General features: G+C 36.3%; 1 protein-coding gene across 1 annotated transcript in view; it reads right to left on the bottom strand.

Annotated features, from left to right (window-relative positions):
- CCDC171 (coiled-coil domain containing 171) overlaps positions 1 to 20587 on the bottom strand; it is a 295661-nt gene that overhangs the window by 93048 nt on the left and 182026 nt on the right. The window contains exon 22 of the mRNA XM_080819723.1: positions 1086 to 1231. Coding sequence (XP_080675849.1) covers positions 1086 to 1231 — 146 coding nt within the window. The remainder of the gene's footprint in view (positions 1 to 1085; positions 1232 to 20587) is intronic.

Below are 20587 nucleotides of genomic sequence, written 5' to 3'. Positions count from 1 at the left end.
TTGACAATCACAGATTGACAATCTAATATGGTGGTGCAACATCATAGAGTTTCACAATTTTACAGAAAATGACTAACCTGACAATATTTTGGCCTTGTGTAAACTCATTTTTTCATTAGTATGAGAAATTTCCCAAGCCCGATGGCAAAGTTGTGGATATCCTAGATGGCAGATCCCCTGTTCTATAATTTAGTTTACAGACTACACTGCCTCAAAAAAATTTTAAGTAATACATATAAATATATATGTATATTTATATTTTCAATTACAGGAACTCAGAATTCCAAATTCAGAAAACACAGAGTTTATTAAAATTAGATGTTTCTTTAATCCATAAATAGATTTTCTTTAAGCCATGCTGTTGTACAAAGGACTGTCTTAAAGTATTCCATGAAATTTGATGTGAAGAACAAATAAAAATACCCAAGAGAGAACTGTTCAATTTGAACTTCACAGTGTATGTCAACTTGATTACCTGGTAAAAGGAAAAACACTCTCATCACATTTGCATAGCTGCCCACTCTGAAAACTGTATATTTTTTCTATTGAACGTGTTAGAATATACAGCTATAAAATTAAATGAATTTTCCATGATCAATATGTTTTTATTGCACTTAAAAAGATGTTATGATACACATGTTGATTATATCCTAGCATTTTTTATGGAAATATTACTTGAAATATTAGTATACCATCCGCAGAGCAAATCTGGGGGGCTGTGGGGCAGAAGGGAATGAGGAGTGTGTAACAGAAGGAACGATGAAAAACTTTTCAGTAAAGAGTATTCCATTTCCTATTAATGAAATCACGGGTCTCCAACGTGTAACACTACAACAGAGCCCAAAACACACAATGCACGGTGCTAGAGAAACTTAATACTTTTCCGAGGTTTCTCAATAAAATATACATTGAGCATGTTGAGTTAAGAGTTTTCTTTTTTGAGGATCTATCAGAGAATTTCAAAGAGAGACAGCTGTACTTTTGTTTTCTAACACTGTATTATCCAGGGCTAAAACCCGGAGCATGAAAGTGAGAATTGATCTTTTGTCTGTTTTAAGTGATCTCCCCAAGGTCCGAGTGCTCACTTGGCTGCCATGCGGAGGGCGCTCTCCGCATCGCGGATGTTCTCCTCCAGCCGACGCTTGTCCTGCTCCAGCTGGGTGAGATGTCTATTGAGCTGACGCAGAGATTGATCTTTTCTTCTCAGCTCCATCTTTGCCTCGGAGAGACTCTGCAAACAGACAGAAAACAGAGTTGCTTGTCAGCCCTGATAATTAACTTCAATTTATGCCATAGGCTATTAAACAAAGAAGGATACAGACTGACTGAGAAGCAGACTTGGGTCATTACACATCAGGGTTTAACAAATTTTCTGCAAAAATTTCACGCACCTACTAATTAGAAATGATAGTTCTGATAAGATTTTGAAAAAATGTTTAGCTACAAAATACAAGTCTACTTTATTTTTTTTAAATACTGGGAAGCACATACGTTTTACTCTTACACACAAAAAATCTGATTATAAAAACCTCAAGTTGCCTTTTCTTTAATGAGGAAGAAGTAAAGATTTTCAGGGGAGAAAGCACATGAAATTTATAGTCTATTCAAAACAAGAACTGGCCTGTGGACAAAGTGTGTATGTGAGTGAGGTGGATAAGGACACCAAGAGAATGGGGAACCCAAACTGGAAAGTACCACTACTTTATTCATAAATAGATCCAAAACAGGTCACTGTAGACATCTCAGTGAACTAACTGGATTCCACAGTAAAACTCACTTACTTGCCATTAAATAACTCCATGTCGAAGGAAGCAACACAAATGTGATTAACACCTTTCATCTAACAAAGTTACAAATAATATTTGCATTCAGAATTATGTTCCATAAATACTTTTCTATTCCCAGAAGTAGAAAATCTGTTGATTGATATTTTGCTATTTGCTTTAATCTGAAATATTCCCTTCGCATAAAAATATCAAGATGTGAGTCCACAACTCTGGTTTGGAACTTTCAGGCTAAAGGTCTTAGAATCAGACCTCACAATTTAAAGGGGTATTTTCTAGACTTCATGTAAAATAACATAGGGATCACAGGATCCCTTAGGACTAAAAATTTGCTCTTTCTTTTTCTTAGGAAATTTCTAGAATATGAGCTTATCAACTTTTCAACTACATTTGTTATACAGTGAGCTAAACAATTGGTTACACACGCATAACATCTTCTGCTTCCTTCTCAGAGTTTAGCCACACATTAATGTCCACTGCCTTGCTTCAAATATCCTGTTAAGAATAACCAAATGCTATAATTTTCATGTTCAAAATTCTTCTACAGTATTCTCTTAATGCATTCACAATAGGTAGAACAGAAAACTCAAGCAGCCTTTGTGAAGCTAAAACAGTTAACTCACTCTAAATGCTAGCACACTGAAAGCAACAAGCAGTCAAACCAGGTATTTTAAAATGTTAAAAGTTTTGGGGTTTTTTGTTTTTTTGTTTTCTCAGCGTAACAGTATTCATTGTTTTTGTACCACACCCAGTGCTCCATGCATGTTAAAAGTTTTTAAATTCATAATTTCGCTTTTCAAACAGTCAAGCTGCTTCCAGACAAATATAAGTTTAAAAAATTTAAAATAAGCAAGCTGTGATTACTTATAAGATATATTATACTGTAATCCTCAGTGTTCACAGATCATCAAGAACATCCTACAGAAGCATCACTGATTCAAACCAACTTTTAAAAAGACAACAGGGACACCTGGATGGCTCAGTGGGTTAAGCCTCTGCCTTCGGCTCAGGTCATGATCTCAGGGTCCTGGGATCAAGCCCCACACTGGGCTCTCTGCTCGGCAGGGAGCCTGCTTCCCCCTCTCTCTCTGCCTGCCTCTCTGCCCACTTGTGATTTCTCTCTCTGTCAAATAAATGAATAAAATCTTTAAAAAAAAAAAAAAAGACAACAAAGAATAGATTGTTAAAGGCCATGCTAAACCTAGGTATTTTGTGCTAGTGTTAAGATATTTAAAGGCACTGAAGTATCATGAGATGTCTCGATTTAAAAAAGTAAAATCCGTTCGAGGCCTTTTCAAGCCAGTATTTCTGACATCTTTAAGTTGATTTAAAAAAATGCTATTTTTCAGATAGGAAGCTGAAACTAATGATCCACTACCACCAGTTATGCATAAAGTTCAAATTCTTTTTTCCAACAGAAATAACAGATTTATGCCAATCCATTCCAATTCTCTTGCACAGTAACTCTCATGACTCGTGGTGGACATTTGTGAGGCTACTCGGGGTGCTGCCTCTAGCCTTGTCCTTCTAAAGTGATGCTCACTGGTCCCGTTGGAAAGAATCCCACGATCCCAGCATCATCACAAATCACAATCACCTGACTTTTCAGCAATCATATGCCACCCTTCCAAAGACCATCTAACTCTCAGAATCTGAATCTCTGCTCTATATCCAAATCTTCTCGTTTTCCCCCGGCTTTCATACTCATCTCTCGGGGGCAATGAGTGGGCAGGGAGTCACCAAAGTCTCCTAAAGCTTGTTTGCCCTATTTTGGAAGAGCTGAATGTAGCCCGTTCCAAGACTGAAACTTCAGAAAATGAACAAGAAGTGGTGTCAACCAGGCGGCGTAGGTCACACTTCCTGTGAAAATGAAGACATAGCAATCATGGTGACATAACTTAGAGACACAAAATTCCCTTTTAAAGAGTTGAGGGACATGACAACGGAATCCACATCAGTGGGTCCTAAGGTCCATAATAAAGATGTGCGCAGAACACCGAGACAGAAAAAGTGGTTCAATACTATGTCCTTTCCCTAATATTCACCTTTTTTGTTTTTGATGACAAAAGTAGAAATCTCTGGAAGTCTCAACACTGAGCTTTGAAGAAAGACATATTTATATGCGTGTGTATAATGTATACACACAGGTATTCTTACCATATATAAAATAGAGCATATATTACATGTTTATATAAAACTTGAAGTTCAGCTTTTCTTTGCTCCTGTCCAGGTTTATCTAATTAAAACCCACGATAAACTTTATGGACTCTAATATTTCCAACCGAATGACTGAAACCAAGAGGGTGTGCCTCTAGGCAGCAAGGCAACAATGATAAGCAGCGGGTTAGCCACTAATTTCTCAAGCAGGGTAGATTGTGAAAGTGTGATGTTCTGATATCCAAGAAACTGTTCAGGAGAGAATAGGATAAATCAAGTTTAATAACTCTGCTCCTAATTGTTCCCCCAATGCTCAACTCTAATTACTTGGAGAACTCTCCTGACTGTCACCTGATATTAAGTTGTTGGAGGCTGAGCCTGGAACAGCGAGATAATCAATAAACATTTAGTGGGGAGAAGAATGAAGATCCTGTTAAGCAGTGGGAACCCGCAGCACCCAAAGCCCTCCTGCTCATGAGAAAACCTATGGGACAGCCATAGTGATTGCAAAGCAATAATCCAAAGCACTGTTTTTAGGCCTTGAGGCCTTTAGGCAACAGTACGTTTGAGGAAAAAAGGTTAACACGGTCACCCTAATTACAGCCCACTTTCACATACTTCATATATAAGCGAAGACAAGCCAATTAGGTAGAAAGGAAGATAAGGGAAGTTTTATTTGTATACTAATTAAACCCCTGATGAAATTAAAGGAAAAACATACAGCTCTGTAATTGTGTCTGAGAAAGGTCACTTCAGGTTCAGTTATCAGAACAGCACAGCCTTGAGATATTTCACTTAATCCACAGTACAGCCCTCATTTTGTACTCAGGTCTTAATATTTACCAAAAAAAAAAAAAAAAAAAAAAAAAATTCAAAGCCTGATACTGCATTTATCTTTAAACTGTGTTGTGAACAATTTTAGTGGTTAGAAAGCGAATGCTAAATATGATAACAAGGATTTTTAAAAAGACAGAATAATATTCTGCCTAGGTGAGAATCGATGCCACCATTCTGCCCAAGATTCGGAGTTTTCGCCTTAAAATCAAAATGTCTTAAAGCAAATTTTTACAACAAAATCCCAAATTGACTGTATATCCAAAGCTACTCTGCACATACGTATTGTATTTCTTTGGATAACAGTGTTGCTGCTCACCTACATTTACACCTCTCGCAGTCCAGGGGGCTGGGGGGCTGGGTGGGGGCAAGGCTTTCACTAAACCACTTATAAGAAGCTATTTTTACATCCGGTTTTTTTCCTAAGGTGGTCATGTAAAGCTATTTATTGTTAATGAAAGCTGGCAAGAAAAGTGTGGGTACCAAGGAAGTAGTTAAATATAGGGAAGGCTTAGAATATATGGTAGATGTGAATATTAAAAGACCCACACGTTTTCTAAAATGTCTTTTTTCTTGGGGTGCCTGGGTGGCTCAGTGGCTTAAAGCCTCTGCCTTCCGCTCGGGTCATGATCTCAGGGTCCTGGGATCAAGCCCCGCATCGGGCTCTCTGCTCAGCGGGGAGCCTGCTTCCTCCTTTCTCTCTCTGCCTACTTGTGATCTCTCTCTCTGTCAAATAAATAAATAAAAATTTAAAAAAATAAATAAATAAAATAAAATGTCTTTTTTCTTATTTGCAGTTTCTGAAGTTCCCATAACAGACATGTTTTTTAAATTATTAAATTAAAAAGTAACACAAGTTATTTTTTAATTCACACATGATATCATATTTCTAAAGCTTTAAATGTTTATTGAAGCTAACACTTTGTTTTAATTGTGAATATAAATTAAAATTCTATTAGCTTGCACCTATGGAAATATTTTGTGCAGTGGAATTTTTTTAATAACTGCTTTATGGAGCTAGAACTCACCTACCCCATATTCACCTTTTTGAAGTGTACACTTCAGTGGGTTTTAGTATATTCAAAGAATTGTGCAACCATCACCAGTAGGGGTCTGTTTTGGAAGGAGAAGTTCTTTAAAAAGCAACAACAACAACAAAAAGAAACCTGTCAAAACAACATGGCCACCTGAATATGGCATCTTCCATTTCAGCAAACTCGAATTCTAAACTACACAAGATATACAAAGTTTATCATTTTGTCCAGTAATCATTTCAAAAATGTAAAATTTGTAACACAATTTCTCTGAATCAAAATATTTGATTCATAAATGTGGTCTAGCACAAAAGCTAAAGTTTTCTTAAAGAATGTGCACAACTCTCCAATTAATATTTCTGGATGTTAAGGGGATCATCCCACAGGTTCTTTCTCATAAGGGTAGAGTGTAGCAGGGCTTTACACCATTAGGGCCAGTGAGGAAGACCGAGCCCCAGGAGACACTGCTTCTATAGATTTTCTTTTGTCTAATGGGAAATAGCTATGGATCTACATTCCTACAGACTAAAAGCTAATGGCTTATTCAATTTGGTATAAAAGTTAGTCATACAAAATGACAGGCAAGACAACACCACCAGTGCTCTAAAGAACAAAGCTACATTTCCTAGGTCAGGGATAACAAACTTCTCTGACATATTTTTTTAAACTTTATTGCTGTCTGACTGTCATTTTTGAATAAACATTCCTAGGTTGTGGTAAATTGGGAACAACATCTCAGGGCACTAAAACTAAGGCTGGAAAAGGAAACGGCACTGTCTTCAGCCCTGCTCTCATAATGGGACAACTAGAAAAGTATATAAATCAAGAACTGAGTGGCTGCTGGGTCGACCACATTAGGCTAGCTGCCACAGAAAGCATAAAGTTAAAAGCTCACAACTGGGCATACTAGTTAGGGCTGAAATGAAAGAATACCATATTTTACAATCAAGCATGAAAATCTGTGAGATAGGCAATCAGACAATTTACAATAAATATACTATAGTAAAAGATGCTGGTATATGGTGAAATTAACATACGGATAAATTTCGGTTCCTAGTATTCTATAGTTTAGATGGATAGCTTGAATTAAAAGTTCTGCAATTTTAAGTTATCTTCCTTAGGGATGCTGTCTTCTATTATTTTCTAATGAAATCCTACACAGAAGGTGAGTGACATATTTATAAGCTGCAGCGAAGATGAAATGCCTTACCCATTTTGGGGGCTGAGTAAAATGACAGTCTAGTTACAACTCACATGTCTAGTAAGATGACAGATGTGCAAGTGTCCTATAAACCAAAGAAGGCTACATAAATTTAATATGCATAATTAATGCATTACTTATACTTCTCATGTAATGTCATAGCCTTCTTTAAATCCCCACCTGTATCTGGCAACTTGAGTCTCTGTTTTATTTCTACATCAGCATATAAGTATACGTATATGCACACACACATATGTAAATATATATAACTTTTTTAAATAATGATTTCTATCGCACTTGAAAAAGATAAAAGGAAATTAACAAACCAAATATAAAACAAGTTACTTTCATAAATAGGCCATATACCATAGGGATGATTATCCAAAAAAATGGAACAAATGAGTGATGAAAATTCACCTTTAAAGTTTCAAAGTATGCTGTAAGATTTTGTTGTATAATGGTTTATGCCTATTGGTACCATATTCTCACATATTCCTTTGCAAATGTCCTCTTACATCCCATCAATATAAAAGCAAAAAGTTAACCCTTCCCAGTAAACTAACTGAACGTGATCAATAGTAAAATATAAAGGAAAGAAAAGGAACCTCATAAAAGCGTTCAAAGTATATTGAATGCTGGTTGTCTAAACCTCACATACATACTACAAAACTGGTAGGCTAAAAGTGTTAGGTAATGATAAGGTGAAGTGGGAGAGAAATAGTTGAAACATGTTTCAGAGGACCAAAAAGGAGGATAATAACGAGAATCACGAGAGCCCTCTCAACTGGAAAATACACTCAGAAAAGTAGAGAATGGACAAGTGGTAGCTAGATTTACTGGGACACATGGCATGAAAAGCAGTGATGTGGCAGGAATATTTTCTCAGAGCATAAAACAATTTTGCTGTACTACAAGCCTTATGAAACAGAAACCGGCTGCAGGAGACAAGCACCATGACACTGCTCTAATAGGATCAGCTCTTGGGCGCCTGGGTGGCTCAGTTGGTTAAGTACCTGCCTTCAGCTCGGGTCATGATCCAGGTTGCTGGGTTCAAGTCCCACATCAGCCTCCCTGCTCAGTGGGGAGTCTGCTTCTCCCTCTGCCCTTTAACCTGCTCTTGCTCTTTCTCTCTCTCAAATAAATAACATCTTTAAAAAAAAAAAAAATCATGGCCTCTAAGTTCCCTCAGTGAATCCCTAAGAAGTAGAAAGGGAGAGAATACACATAAGTTCTTCTGCTGGACCTTATCAGCTATAGACTACCCCAGCAGGTCCTAAAAACTTCACACAGATGATAACCTCATCTATGTAAAGGTCCAGAAAGTTGCTGAATTCCCTGGCAATATTTTAAGTGAGTCAAGCTACGAATTAGGTTGTAGAAAAAAATATCATTTAGAATTAAATGCTATTTTCAAATCACTTGAGAATTACCTAAAACTACTGTCTAAGAAGAATTTGAAAAAAAAAATGAATAATTTATAAAGGCCTTCATATAGTTGGATTGCTGACATTTAAATAAAAATAAATTATTGTTGGAGGAATTTTTCAATTTTAAGAATTCTTTCTGTGATATAATTGAATAATAGCTTAGGTAATACTATATCATAATTAAAATACCCGCACAGTAATATTTTCATTGTGCTCAGAATTTAAATAACTATTTATCTTGAATATGCTACATATTAAATAATATTAGTAAAAGTAAATCAAATATCAGCTGAGTAAAAATCAATTATCTAAGAGAATCTGAAGGTCAAATGTAAATTAGAAAAATAAACTTGGGTTCCTTTAGGCATAAGTATAAATACAACAAAGTCCAAGTTTTTTCTTGGAAATTTATACATTGGATGAATTTTTGTGTATTAAGTATTATACTACTGAAGGTATGTGCTATGGTGAGTGCTGTGAAGTGTGTAAACCTGACGATTCACAGACCTGTACCCCTGGGGATAAAAATACATTATATGTTAATAAAAACAACAATTACAACAACAACAACAAAAACCCAAAACTATTATACTACTGATCACTGTCTTAATGTTGGAAGCATAATCACGGGGGCGGGGGGAGGGAGGTAGGCGGAGTTCTAAACACCACACCTTCGCTAACAGGCACCATCTGGAGCATTCCACCTTTGTATGAAGACTCTAGGCCTGTTCTCAAACAATGCCTGTCATACTCTGAGTCTTCCATAAATGTTTGCAATTATAACTTATTTTCCCCAAATTCTGTGGGGGAAAATAGCTGAAGTAGCAACTGAACCACATGACTTTATCATACATATCATTGTTACATTAACTCATTTCATTCTTCAAAATCCAGGGTGATGGTTCACATTATCATTCCTGTTTTACACACAACAAAACTAAGAATCAGAGGAGTTAAGTAATGTTTCCAAGGTCATGTAAGCACTGAATGGGTTTATGCCAAAATGTGAGCCCAAGTCACAGCCCACTAAATCCTTGTTCTTTATCCTGCACTAACGATGATATTAGTAACCATCTCTCCAGAATTTCCATAAAATCCACTAACTGGGAAATCCCCACGGAAATGTAAAGCCAACGTTTCACCTATTTCTCAAGTAAGGTAAGGTGTTTCAATCTATGTAAACGGTTGCTTTCTATTTATATTGAAATAAGCTTCAATAAGGACTTTAGTATTGTGTAATGGCTCACTTTCAATGTCAAAACTCAAAGCGTGCATAATTCAAGATCTCCTGTGTGAAAACAGGATCACTGTCATCATTTATTAAATGTAATAATGAAATTAAAAACTAAATCTTTGCAAAGTAAGGTTGAATTATATAATAGTAAACCATTACAGTACAGAGTTTTATATATTTCAAGACCACAGTAGGCCACTGCTTTTTTTCCAGCCTTTTGAAAAGCAGTGGAGCTCTCTGTCTCTTTCCTCTGTAAGTCAGCAACAACGGCATTGAACTTTCCCCACAGATCTTGAGATTTGGCTGCCCAGCAGAACCACTTCTTAAAGGTTTATTACATGATCTCCACACTAACACAGTATATATCAAGCTCTATAATATCAACACTTGTAGCCAAACCCTTCTGGTAAAGAGATCTTAGCTACTGTATGAAAGGTCATCTACGTGCCTAATTTAATCCAAAAATGCCACCTTTTAAGAACTGACACCATACAGGTTATATTATATTATAGCAAAAGAAGAATTAGTCATTAGGACAGATATTTTTAGTCAAAGATGTGAGAGTAGAACTGAATTTGACTGAAAAGAATCCCATTACACAAACTGAAAGGGATAAAGGAGAGGAGATGGGGAAAGGGAAAGGAATTGAGAGAGCAACAATTCAAAGCCGGTAGTTCTGGTGCCACTCCAGCTCATTAAGAGGTGACACGGACAAAGCAAATGGCCATCACAACCAAACCTACTGTTCCACCTGGTGGCCCTCATGTGGCTCCGATACTGCAAGTACCCTCACAAGGAGGTAAAAGTGAGAGTGAGTCTCCTGCACAGATGTGCCTTCATTCGACCTGACCTCTGAATGTATACCAATTTCATTTGGTGCCCCACTGAAGAAATGGCACCATATTCCTACATGGAGGAAAACCTGGCTGTTGGGGATTTGTTTGAATATGTCATCTCTAAATGACTTCTTACAGGAACAGAGATAAACAGGAGCAGTTTACTGTAGGCTGGAAGGGGTGAAAAGAAGGAAAATGGCTTCATCCTTTTTCCACTAATAACTTCAAATATTCCATTAGATTTCACTAAAGAAAAAAGGCGCTTTTGGTTTTATAAGATTTTTGCCTTATATGCTGATCCTATAGCCTAATCCCAACATAGGATGTGACTCTACTGTATCTATTTGTAATCGTGCTTCCTCGTGCCAAAGCCATTATTAATAATAACAGTAATAATAAGAATAACTAACACTTTCTGAGTACTAATCTTATTAACTCTGTGAAGTGCGTACCACTATTATTCCCACTTTACATATGAGGGAACTGAGGCATGGAGCCCAAGGTTACACAGAACCAGAGTTCAAAACCAGGCAGAGTGAGATATAACTAAATAAATACATAAAAACAAAGAATGTACTCCTCTTCAAAATGACTTATCTAGAAAGATGAGAAGAGGTTTGGAAAGCAGTTGGTTTTCTTTTTCTTATTTTTTTAAAGATTTATTTATTTATTTGAGAGAGAGAGAGAGAGCATGCAAAAGCAGGGGGAAGGGGCAGAGGGAGAAGCAGACTCCTTGCTGAACAGGGAGCCTGACGAGGGACTCGATCCCAGGACCCCAGCCGAAGGCAGCCACTTAACCGACTGAGCCACCCAGGTGCCCAGCAGTTGGTTTTCAAGCTAAGTGTTCAGTGTCATGAAGATCACTCTCAGCACAATAAAATGGCATGTTCTGAGAAATACAAGAGGTAAGGCATGACTGAAGGATGCCACTGAGAATGGCAGAAGAAAAGACTAGAAAGGTACATGCAGGCCAGTTGCAGTCAGAAAACCAGACTTTTAATCTTGCCGATGGTTTTTACACAGTATTCCACAGAGGGGCATCAAGATAACTTGGGGGCAACACTTGAATTAACGGACCCCCAACTCTCTTCCTTCTTTCAACCAGACTGTGTTTGAATGTTTTCTATGAGCTTTTGTGTAAGATTACCTTCAAAGAAAGGTTCTACGGCTGAGTACTTGCCAACGATTGTCATAGAAAGCTATGGGGAGCCACTGTGGGATTCCTGGCCTGGAGCAGCATTCTCCGATCTTGGTCTCAGAAATCATATATACAAAGCATAACTGCCAAATTAGAATGAATGCACAAGATCATTCTGGCATACTGCAACAGCTCATTTGCATCTTCAGCTGGAATCTAACAAAGGTTTAGTAAGATTTCACCTTTGAGTATGCACCTAAATCTGATATACTAGATTTAAAAGAATTTTTAAAAGAACTAGCTTGTACCAGATTATTTTCCTTAGTATGCTAAGGAGTAATATATCAAATTCATGTTTACATTCCTCAAGCAGAGTAAATATTAAATATTTACTTTATATAAATGCAACATCCTGGTCATATAGTTTCTATTTCTACTAATACCTATATGAAATCCTGTAAATTATTTGAATCCTATGATGGAGACCCATAGACTGAGTTGCAGCAGAAATATCTGATGAAAAGAATACGTTATTTTAGGAGCACAAAAAAGCTGATTAACAGCTAAAATCAGTGATTATTTTCTAATAACTACACTGTTTGGTATTTAAAAATGTCCTTTCCACATTTTACCAATAACAAGTTAGTTATTATGCTGGGTCATTTTAAAGAAAAAAAAGGTTCAAAAAAGTTACCACTAGCAATAACTAACATAACATAATTAAATAAATAAATAGATAGATATGTAGATAGGTTAGTATCAGCTTTCCCATTATGCTATAGCCCATGACAGTTATTTTTTTTTAACATATCTGAGTGAAATATGTAATTTTTAATTCCTCTTCCTCCTAATAATTATAGAAAAAGAGACTGGACATGAATAATACAGATAGTGTTAAAACAAAGATTCAGCAACAGTTAGCAATTTCAAACAAAGTATTGGGAAAAAACAGAGAGATGGGCCCAAGGTTTGTGCAATTTCTCGAGAAAATGTACTTAGGAAAACTTGCATCTTTGGGTAGTAACAGTTGAATATATATATACTCTGGGGAAGAAACAATATAACAAAACACATTATTTAAAGGCTTTGTTTCAAAGGGAATTTTCCCTTTGTGTAAGGATGTGTGTGTATACACGTATATATATTTAACTCAATAAATAGTACCATTTTGGTTATAAGAGTTTTCCATAAAATTAGTATAGTTTACATTTCTGATCCCTCTGTAATCAACCCATTTACCAGAAGAAAAACACACAGCTATTGTATCCGTCTAAACGAGTGAGATCACCATCTACTGGTGACTCCTTGAAATGTCAGGCATATGGCTTCTGGAGTCTAGACAATGCTTTGTGGAATTTGGTTAACAAAGTCTACATATTCTAGAACATTCAGGTTTATTTAAAGAAAAACAGCAAAATACTCGGAATAATCTTTTTCTTTTTAGACTAAGAAAAACTCTAAAGCAAAAGATAAAATTCCAACTAAATATATGGTTTCCTACAGAGTGTCTGGCTGGCTCAGTCAGTCACTGCAAGCAACTCTTGATCTTGGGGTTGTAAGTTTAAGCCCCACGTTGGGTGTAGAGATTACTTAGTATGTAGAGCATACTCTTTCCCATCCCACTGCTTTCTGGCTTGACCATGTAATCAGTGGTATCTCTTCTGGAAGAAGGATTATATATTCCCTACCTGTTCAGATTCAGAAGTGCCCACATTTCTTTCTTTGGCCAATGAAATTTGGACAGAAGTAAAATAACGTCAATTCCTAGAGGACACAAGAACAGCAATGTCCTAAATAGAGGCCATTACTGGTAGCAAGACTAACAGTGTCCAAGATAGGGGCTACTCTATCAGCCTTATTCAGAGTGAGAAGCCTATGAAGCAGAAGTACAGCTGATCCATGACAGGTATACACAAGGCATGAGAAGTCCCTTGTAAGGCTACTGAAATTTGGGGGTCATTTGTTACTGCAACATTACAAAGAGTATCCTAACTGATACACTTCTATTCCTACATATAGCAATTTACTGTAGGGTTTTTTTTTTCCCCTTAAGATTTTCTTTCTTCTTTCTTTCTCCCATTCTTTCTTATTTATTTTAGAAAGAGAGTGTGTCTGGGCAGGCAGGCAGGGGAAGGAACAGAGAGGGAGGGAGAAGGGAGGGACAGAAAGAGGGAGTCAATGTCAAGCAGAATCTGCACTGAGAGCAGAGCCCTACCTGGGGCTCAATCTCACAATCCTGAGATCATGACAACTCTAGGATTTATACAGCTATAAAATCATTAGTGGATACTTCAGAAAATCACATTCTAACCTGATTTAATATAGATCATCAGTAGAGAAATGAATTTGAATTAAATATTAAAAACCACAGCAAGTCTGTTGATTTTAGTCAGTATAAAAATATGATAAAAGTATATCACTATCTTTAGATTTTTTTTTTTAATTTGACAGAGAGAGATCACAAGTAGACAGAGAGGCAGGCAGAGAGAGAGAGGGAAGCAGGCTCCCTGCTGAGCAGAGAGCCCGATGCGGGACTGGATCCCAGGACCCTGAGATCATGACCTGAGCCGAAGGCAGAGGCTTAACCCACTGAGCCACCCAGGCACCCAAAAGTATATCACTATCTTACAGAAAAACATTGAGTTACACACTACAATTAAAATAAACTAATATGCACAGCTATAATTGATAAAAACATTTTCTTCTAAAACCTTCTCTAGTTTATGTTGAGTGTATGCATATCTCACTTTAACATTTTCCACTCTAAAAGATATAATGAGGAGAAAATATGTCTAAGCAATTCTTTGTTCCTTTTCTTTTCCTTCTTAAAAATAAATTATATTTATTGACATTTTAAAATGGCCATGATATATTTCTAAATTTTTTTTTATCTATTTACTTATTTGACACAGAGAAAGAGAGATCAGGTAGGCAGAGTAGCAGGCAGAGATGGGGGAAGCAGGCTCCCGCTGAGCAGAGAGCCCAATGTGGGGCTCGATCCCAGAACCCTGAGATCACGACCCAAGCAGAAGGCAGAAGCCTAACCCACTGAGCCACCCTGGTGCCCCTATATTTCTGAATTTAAAAAGGGGATACTATAACACTATAAAACGTATTTTCAAATACATCTATGATATACTGTACACATTACTAATATGTATGGAAATATATTAATGTTTACATTTAAAATTTTGAAAGGTATGTGCCAAGATGACAACAAAAATACTCTTAGTATTTTTCCATTATTTTCAACATATTATGTATAAACTCTAGGTAACAAAAAATGCAACTGTCACAATTTTTATAGGCTCCACTTTCATCACAAAACCTTAACTTAAATTTATATATGGGATATCATAACAATAGTAATTGAAATTGATTTTGTAAATGTGGTCTACTAAACAAGGGAAGGAAATTAATCAGTTATATAACCTTTTATCAAATGCATATCAAATATGCAGTTATATTTAATCACTATCATTTATCCAACTCCTTGGGAAAGAGATTACAAGATTTCAATGATTTGTCTCCCTTTCAGAGAATAAGCAGTAACAGGCTTAGGATTTCTTAAGCTAATAGTCACATCATAATACAAATCCATCTCATTCAGGGGATTTTGCCAAAGCCCCAACCATAAGTAAAGTTGTTTCTTTTTAATACTTTTAGCCATAAATGCCTTAAATCCACATTCTTCATAGACAAACGATTTTCTAAATTCCATAAGGACCTTATGTCTGTTCTGTGTCACAGGACTCAGGTCAGAAAAACAGACGAGTTCTATTTCCATCACAGAAGCACTGTTGATGATTCTGGTCTGCTTTGATACTCTAACTTTACTCCTGAAATAAGATAAAACCACTAAAAAGGTGCTTCTCTTTCATCTATCACAGACAATTTCCTTGTTGGTGCTCTTACCAATAATCCTTACTACATATACGTCCCTCACTATATTTTGGAATTTGGCCAGGTTTTCGGCTATCAGAAGGCAAAACTGACAAACATATCTTACCCTTTATAGTTTCAGAGATGCCACTTTTATAGAGGTTAATACTGCCTTATATATATATATATTTTTTTTTTAATTAAAACACAGTAAGTAATATTTGCCAGCATTCCGTAAGACCAAAGCATGACAAAGACATTCATCAGGTAACCCTTTAACTGAAAATACTAAAACAGGGGCACTTGGGTGGCTCAGTGGGTTAAAGCCTCTGCCTTCGGCTCAGCCCCGCATCGGGCTCTCTGCTCAGCAGGGAGCCTGCTTCCCTCTCTCTCTGCCTGCCTCTCTGCCTACTTGTGATCTCTGTCAAATAAATAAGTAAAAATCTTTAAAAAAAAAAAAAAGGAAAGAAAAGAAAAAGAAAATACTAAAACAAAATGCAGTTTTTCAACATCAGAAAATACTGGTATTTTCTGAAATCTCATGTTATGCTAGCAACATAAGACTGAAATATTAGTAAACTTCCAAATAAAACTCGAGCACGTTAATTAAATGTTTCCTATAAACAGAATGAAATAATGATTTAGAATACTTAGCCCCACATAGGGGTAAAATTACCTCTAAAATGAATTAAACATTGCCACATAATCATGTCAGAAATATAAACATATAATTAGATAATTACCTCCAAAGTCTAAGACATTTATATTTATGTTCATTCCATTACAAATGTAATATTCTAAAGTTGGTTACTATATCTGATCAGAGTTAAATTAAATTATTTCTGAAACAAAACCACCAAGTCTCAGATTAATGAAAACTAAAACACATTTAGAGAGTAAATAAATTTTGATTAGTCCTTTAAGTTATAATGTACTGTTAACTAATTTTAAAATGGATCCATTGAAACAACAAATAATAGTATTTTTGTAGTTAACCATGGAATGTTTGTAATTAAACTGTACAGTTTGGGTCAGTCTTGTAGTGCATTCAAAGAAAATAACTTTTCTAATAGAGGAAGTCTTACTATTATCCTCATCAAAAAACATCTCTGGGTTCTGTTTCTTATTCCACCAATTACTAGCTCTGCGACCTGGGGCAAGTTAAATTCTATGTGCCTTGGTTTCCTCAGCTGCATATTATGGATGATAATATTTAATTCAAAAATTGTTTTAAAGAATAGATAAGATATTATCTGCAAATTACTTAGCAGAGGGCTGAGAAAATCACATCTAGTGCAAGGACAAATGTTAACAAAATGTACACAGTCCCTGAAGCCACAGTCCACAATGGAGATTTATAAAATTACAGAGAAGCCCTTCTGAGAAACCCAAGTCATAAGATTATAAAAATGACAAAATACTTTTAGCATATTACCAGTTCAATTAATCACAGAAACTAAAGACTCTCACCTAACGGTGACAAAAATCAACTTCAGTCATTATATATTTTACATGGCATAATGCAAATGACCATCATTCACAAAATTACAAATAGTTTACATATACTTGAAAATAGTGGCTTTCAGACTGAAATGTATATTTCAGACAAAAACATGACCTCATTTAAGGCTGCTGGGCCAGGAGATCAAATGCCAACCACAGCCAAGTAAGACCAAATGAGAGGAGAAAGAGATGTGACTTGAATATCACTGAGAAGTGGATTCGACGTGTGCATGCTCGCTGTGGACTTATCTGGCCTTTCTCCGGTGTTTCATAAGCCCAAGTTGGAAAAATAAAAATTTCTGTGGACTTAAGCTTTAGTGGAAAGGAAACAGAGATCATGGGGAAAGTTGATTAAGACGAAAAGTAAAGGCACCCTAAGGAAAATTCCTTGCAAGCTATACTTCTCTACAAAAAAGCAAGACAAACAAATAGGAGGTCAGAGCAGGGGACAAAAAAGAAATCAAAACCAAAATACCCAAACACCCTCTAACTATAAGGGACTTTAATATTGCAACAAAACCAGAGAAAGAAAGAAACCCAGAAAAGTCATATGCATTGATATTCAGGCTACCAGGAAAAATATGATTTCAAACATTTTTTTAAAAGACAGTTTTGTAGGCCTATTGATTCCTTTTGCACATTTCAAGGTAAAGTTGTTACTTTGTAGTTGACTTGATAATATAACAAAGATCTCTCAGGAATCTGGATTTAACAAGAACCCTCTTTAGGAAAGAAAAAGACAAGTTACAGCTCAAACTAACTGGAATAAATGGTATGCAAGTACATGTGCTTAACATGCAATCTACTTATGCAATAATCCCATATTTCTTCCAAAGCATAAATCAATAAATCTTTCCTGCTGCACTATAAATTCCAAGGTCATGAACAAAGATGTTTATTAGTATAATTACAAGGTAGAAATAATACCATTAAGCCTCCAGTTCCAGGTCTCATAAATTAATAGAAATAGAAGATTAAGAAAGTGTCAAGTGTGGTTTTAATTTTTAGCCACTAAAAAAATTCCTAGTGTGGCTCTCTTCTCTGACATGATCTAACTTCTAGTTTCATTTTCATTTGGTCTTTGAAGTTGCTAACATTTTTTTAAAAGTACTTGCAAAGTACAATTTTGTGATCATAAAAATTAAGATATGGCCTTAAGAAAAGAGAGGGAAAAGAGCCAAATTGAATGGCTGAAGGGAATTCATTTATAATATAATGAATCACTCGACTTTAAAGAAATTCTTCAAGGGGATCTCCATGTTCAATTTCTAAATACTTAAAATTCTACACAATTCTTAAACAGTGTTTCAAATCGATCTCTAAAGAACTGCAAATATGCACGATATTGACAATATCAATAGGTTCTTGATTACCCTCCAATATCCAGTGGCCTCACTTTTTACTCCCCACATAAGCAAAGAATCAGTATTTCAGAGAAAAAAGTTTTTGACATATGGTCAAAGACTTTGAGTGCATGATTTCACATGAGAAAAAGAATTGCATCAAATGAGAATCTCTAATTTTCAATGTCTGCACTTCCTATTATTATGGACTTTATTATCATTAGAATCTATCAAAAAGACCAGGTAGCTGTCCTATGGTTTTATTTGTTTTGTTTGGGGGCAAACTTTTTTTTTTTTTTTTAATATACTTTCCTTCTAACAAGCAGCAAACTGCAGTACAGAGCCTAGAAAATAAATACCCTTGATTCTTCTGTCACTGGAAGAATATATGAATTTTAATACCATAAAGGTATGTTTATGTGCCCTCTGATTACAGCATATCTGGAACATTTAAGGCTAAAATAAATCTCAACACATCATCTACATCTGGTACCTTTCATGCCTTGTCAGAATTTTTCACCACCTGAGAAACAAACAAAAAAAACACCGTCTTGTAAGGATATTAAGTTTAATAGGTACTCACTTAATACCTTAGTCGCTTGTTTAAATAAAAACAGCATTCCAACAAGTAATTTTCTGGGTTCTACCAGTCGTATCACTGCTTGGGGACCAAAGACCTATTCAAATCCCAGCAAGGCTACAGGAACAGCAGCTCCTCTACCCAAGACAGTAGATTTGTTTAATAAACAAACCATCTCCAAAGACTTCCCCAATCTCAGTCAGTAGTGAGGTGCTTTTGATATCTGCTACCCTTAGGACACATAGCTTTTACATACAGTTCTAACATAGTTCTTACACAGTTTGCACATAGTTTTAATAAATCCATCATCGTTCTCTCACATAGCAAGTTTTGCAGAGTCTTTTCAGTGAGAGAGAAAACACAGTAAGCAGATTTACAGCACCTGAAGTTTTAGACAGTTTAGACCTTAAAATCAGTCACTAATGTTCCTGTGGCCTGTTATCCCATCTCACATCTTCGCATCTTTCATCTCTCCCTTTCTTTCTTCTCATCCTCTCTCATCTTGCATTTTCAGAATCATGGCTTTCCATATCAGGATGGTCCTAATTTCTTTAAACTTCCTTCGGGTTATCCAGTACCGTCTTTCCGCTTTGCCCATTGTGGCTTCCCCAAAGCAAAAATCTTCCTTTATCTACTATGTTTGTTCCCCGTCCACATACCAGATAAAAAAGAGGGATGCTAGCACCAACAGATCTACATACAGAGTCCTACTTTAACATTTATTAGCTGAGGAACTTGCTCAAATGACTAACATTCCTGAGACTTGTTTTCCTAACCTGGAAAAAAAGGAAATTATGCTGCCTAGACCATAGGTTGCTGTGAGGATTCAAGAGGGTGTTATATTTCCGGTATCCTGTAAGGCCAGGTACAGTAATCACTCAAAAAACTGAATGCCTGCTACTCTTTGCCGTGTGAAGTCTGACCTCCAGCTCCACCATTCTCCCAGCACAGGCAGGGCTCAACACGCCAACGGCCAGTGCCCAGCCTCTTCTGTGTGCCAGGCAAGGAGGAGGCTCACTGGTCCACTAAAGGTACACACACCCTAGTGATTATTTTTGCAAATCAAAAGAAGCAAATTTTTGGAGAGTTTTTTTCAATTTTACTGTTTTTTAATTCCAGTAATAGTTAACATAGAGTGTTAGATTAGTTCAGTTGTACAATATCGTGGTTCAACAATTCTCTACAAGCCCTGGAGCTGATCGTAAGTGTGCTCCTTATACCCATCACCTACTTCGCCCATCCCCCACCTACCCCCTCGGATCACCATCAGTTTGTTCTCTAGAGTTAAGAGTCTGTTTCTTGGATTTGGCTTTCTCTCTTCTTTTTCCCCTTTGCTCGTTTGTTTTGTTTCTTAAACCCCACATCTGAGTGAAATCATATGGTATTTGTCTTTCTCTGACTTATTAACAGCGGCTAATTTTCTGACCTGTTTTTAGAAAAGAGCAAAATAATGCTACAGAGATAGTTTTAATGTAAAACTTAACAACTCTCTGACGACCTAGAGTTTCTACAAATAATATCATTCAGACTTCCCTAGCACCCTCTATCTCTGGGATGGCCCCTCCGTTCTGCATAACACATGAGTGTTCCCAGGTCTGTTCTCTCCCACGAACTTCAATGTCAGTGGAAACAGG

Source organism: Martes martes, assembly GCF_963455335.1.
Source record: "Martes martes genome assembly, chromosome: 12".
In the NCBI taxonomy this organism is placed as follows: domain Eukaryota; kingdom Metazoa; phylum Chordata; class Mammalia; order Carnivora; family Mustelidae; genus Martes; species Martes martes.
This window is presented reverse-complemented; position numbering and strand designations above follow the sequence as displayed.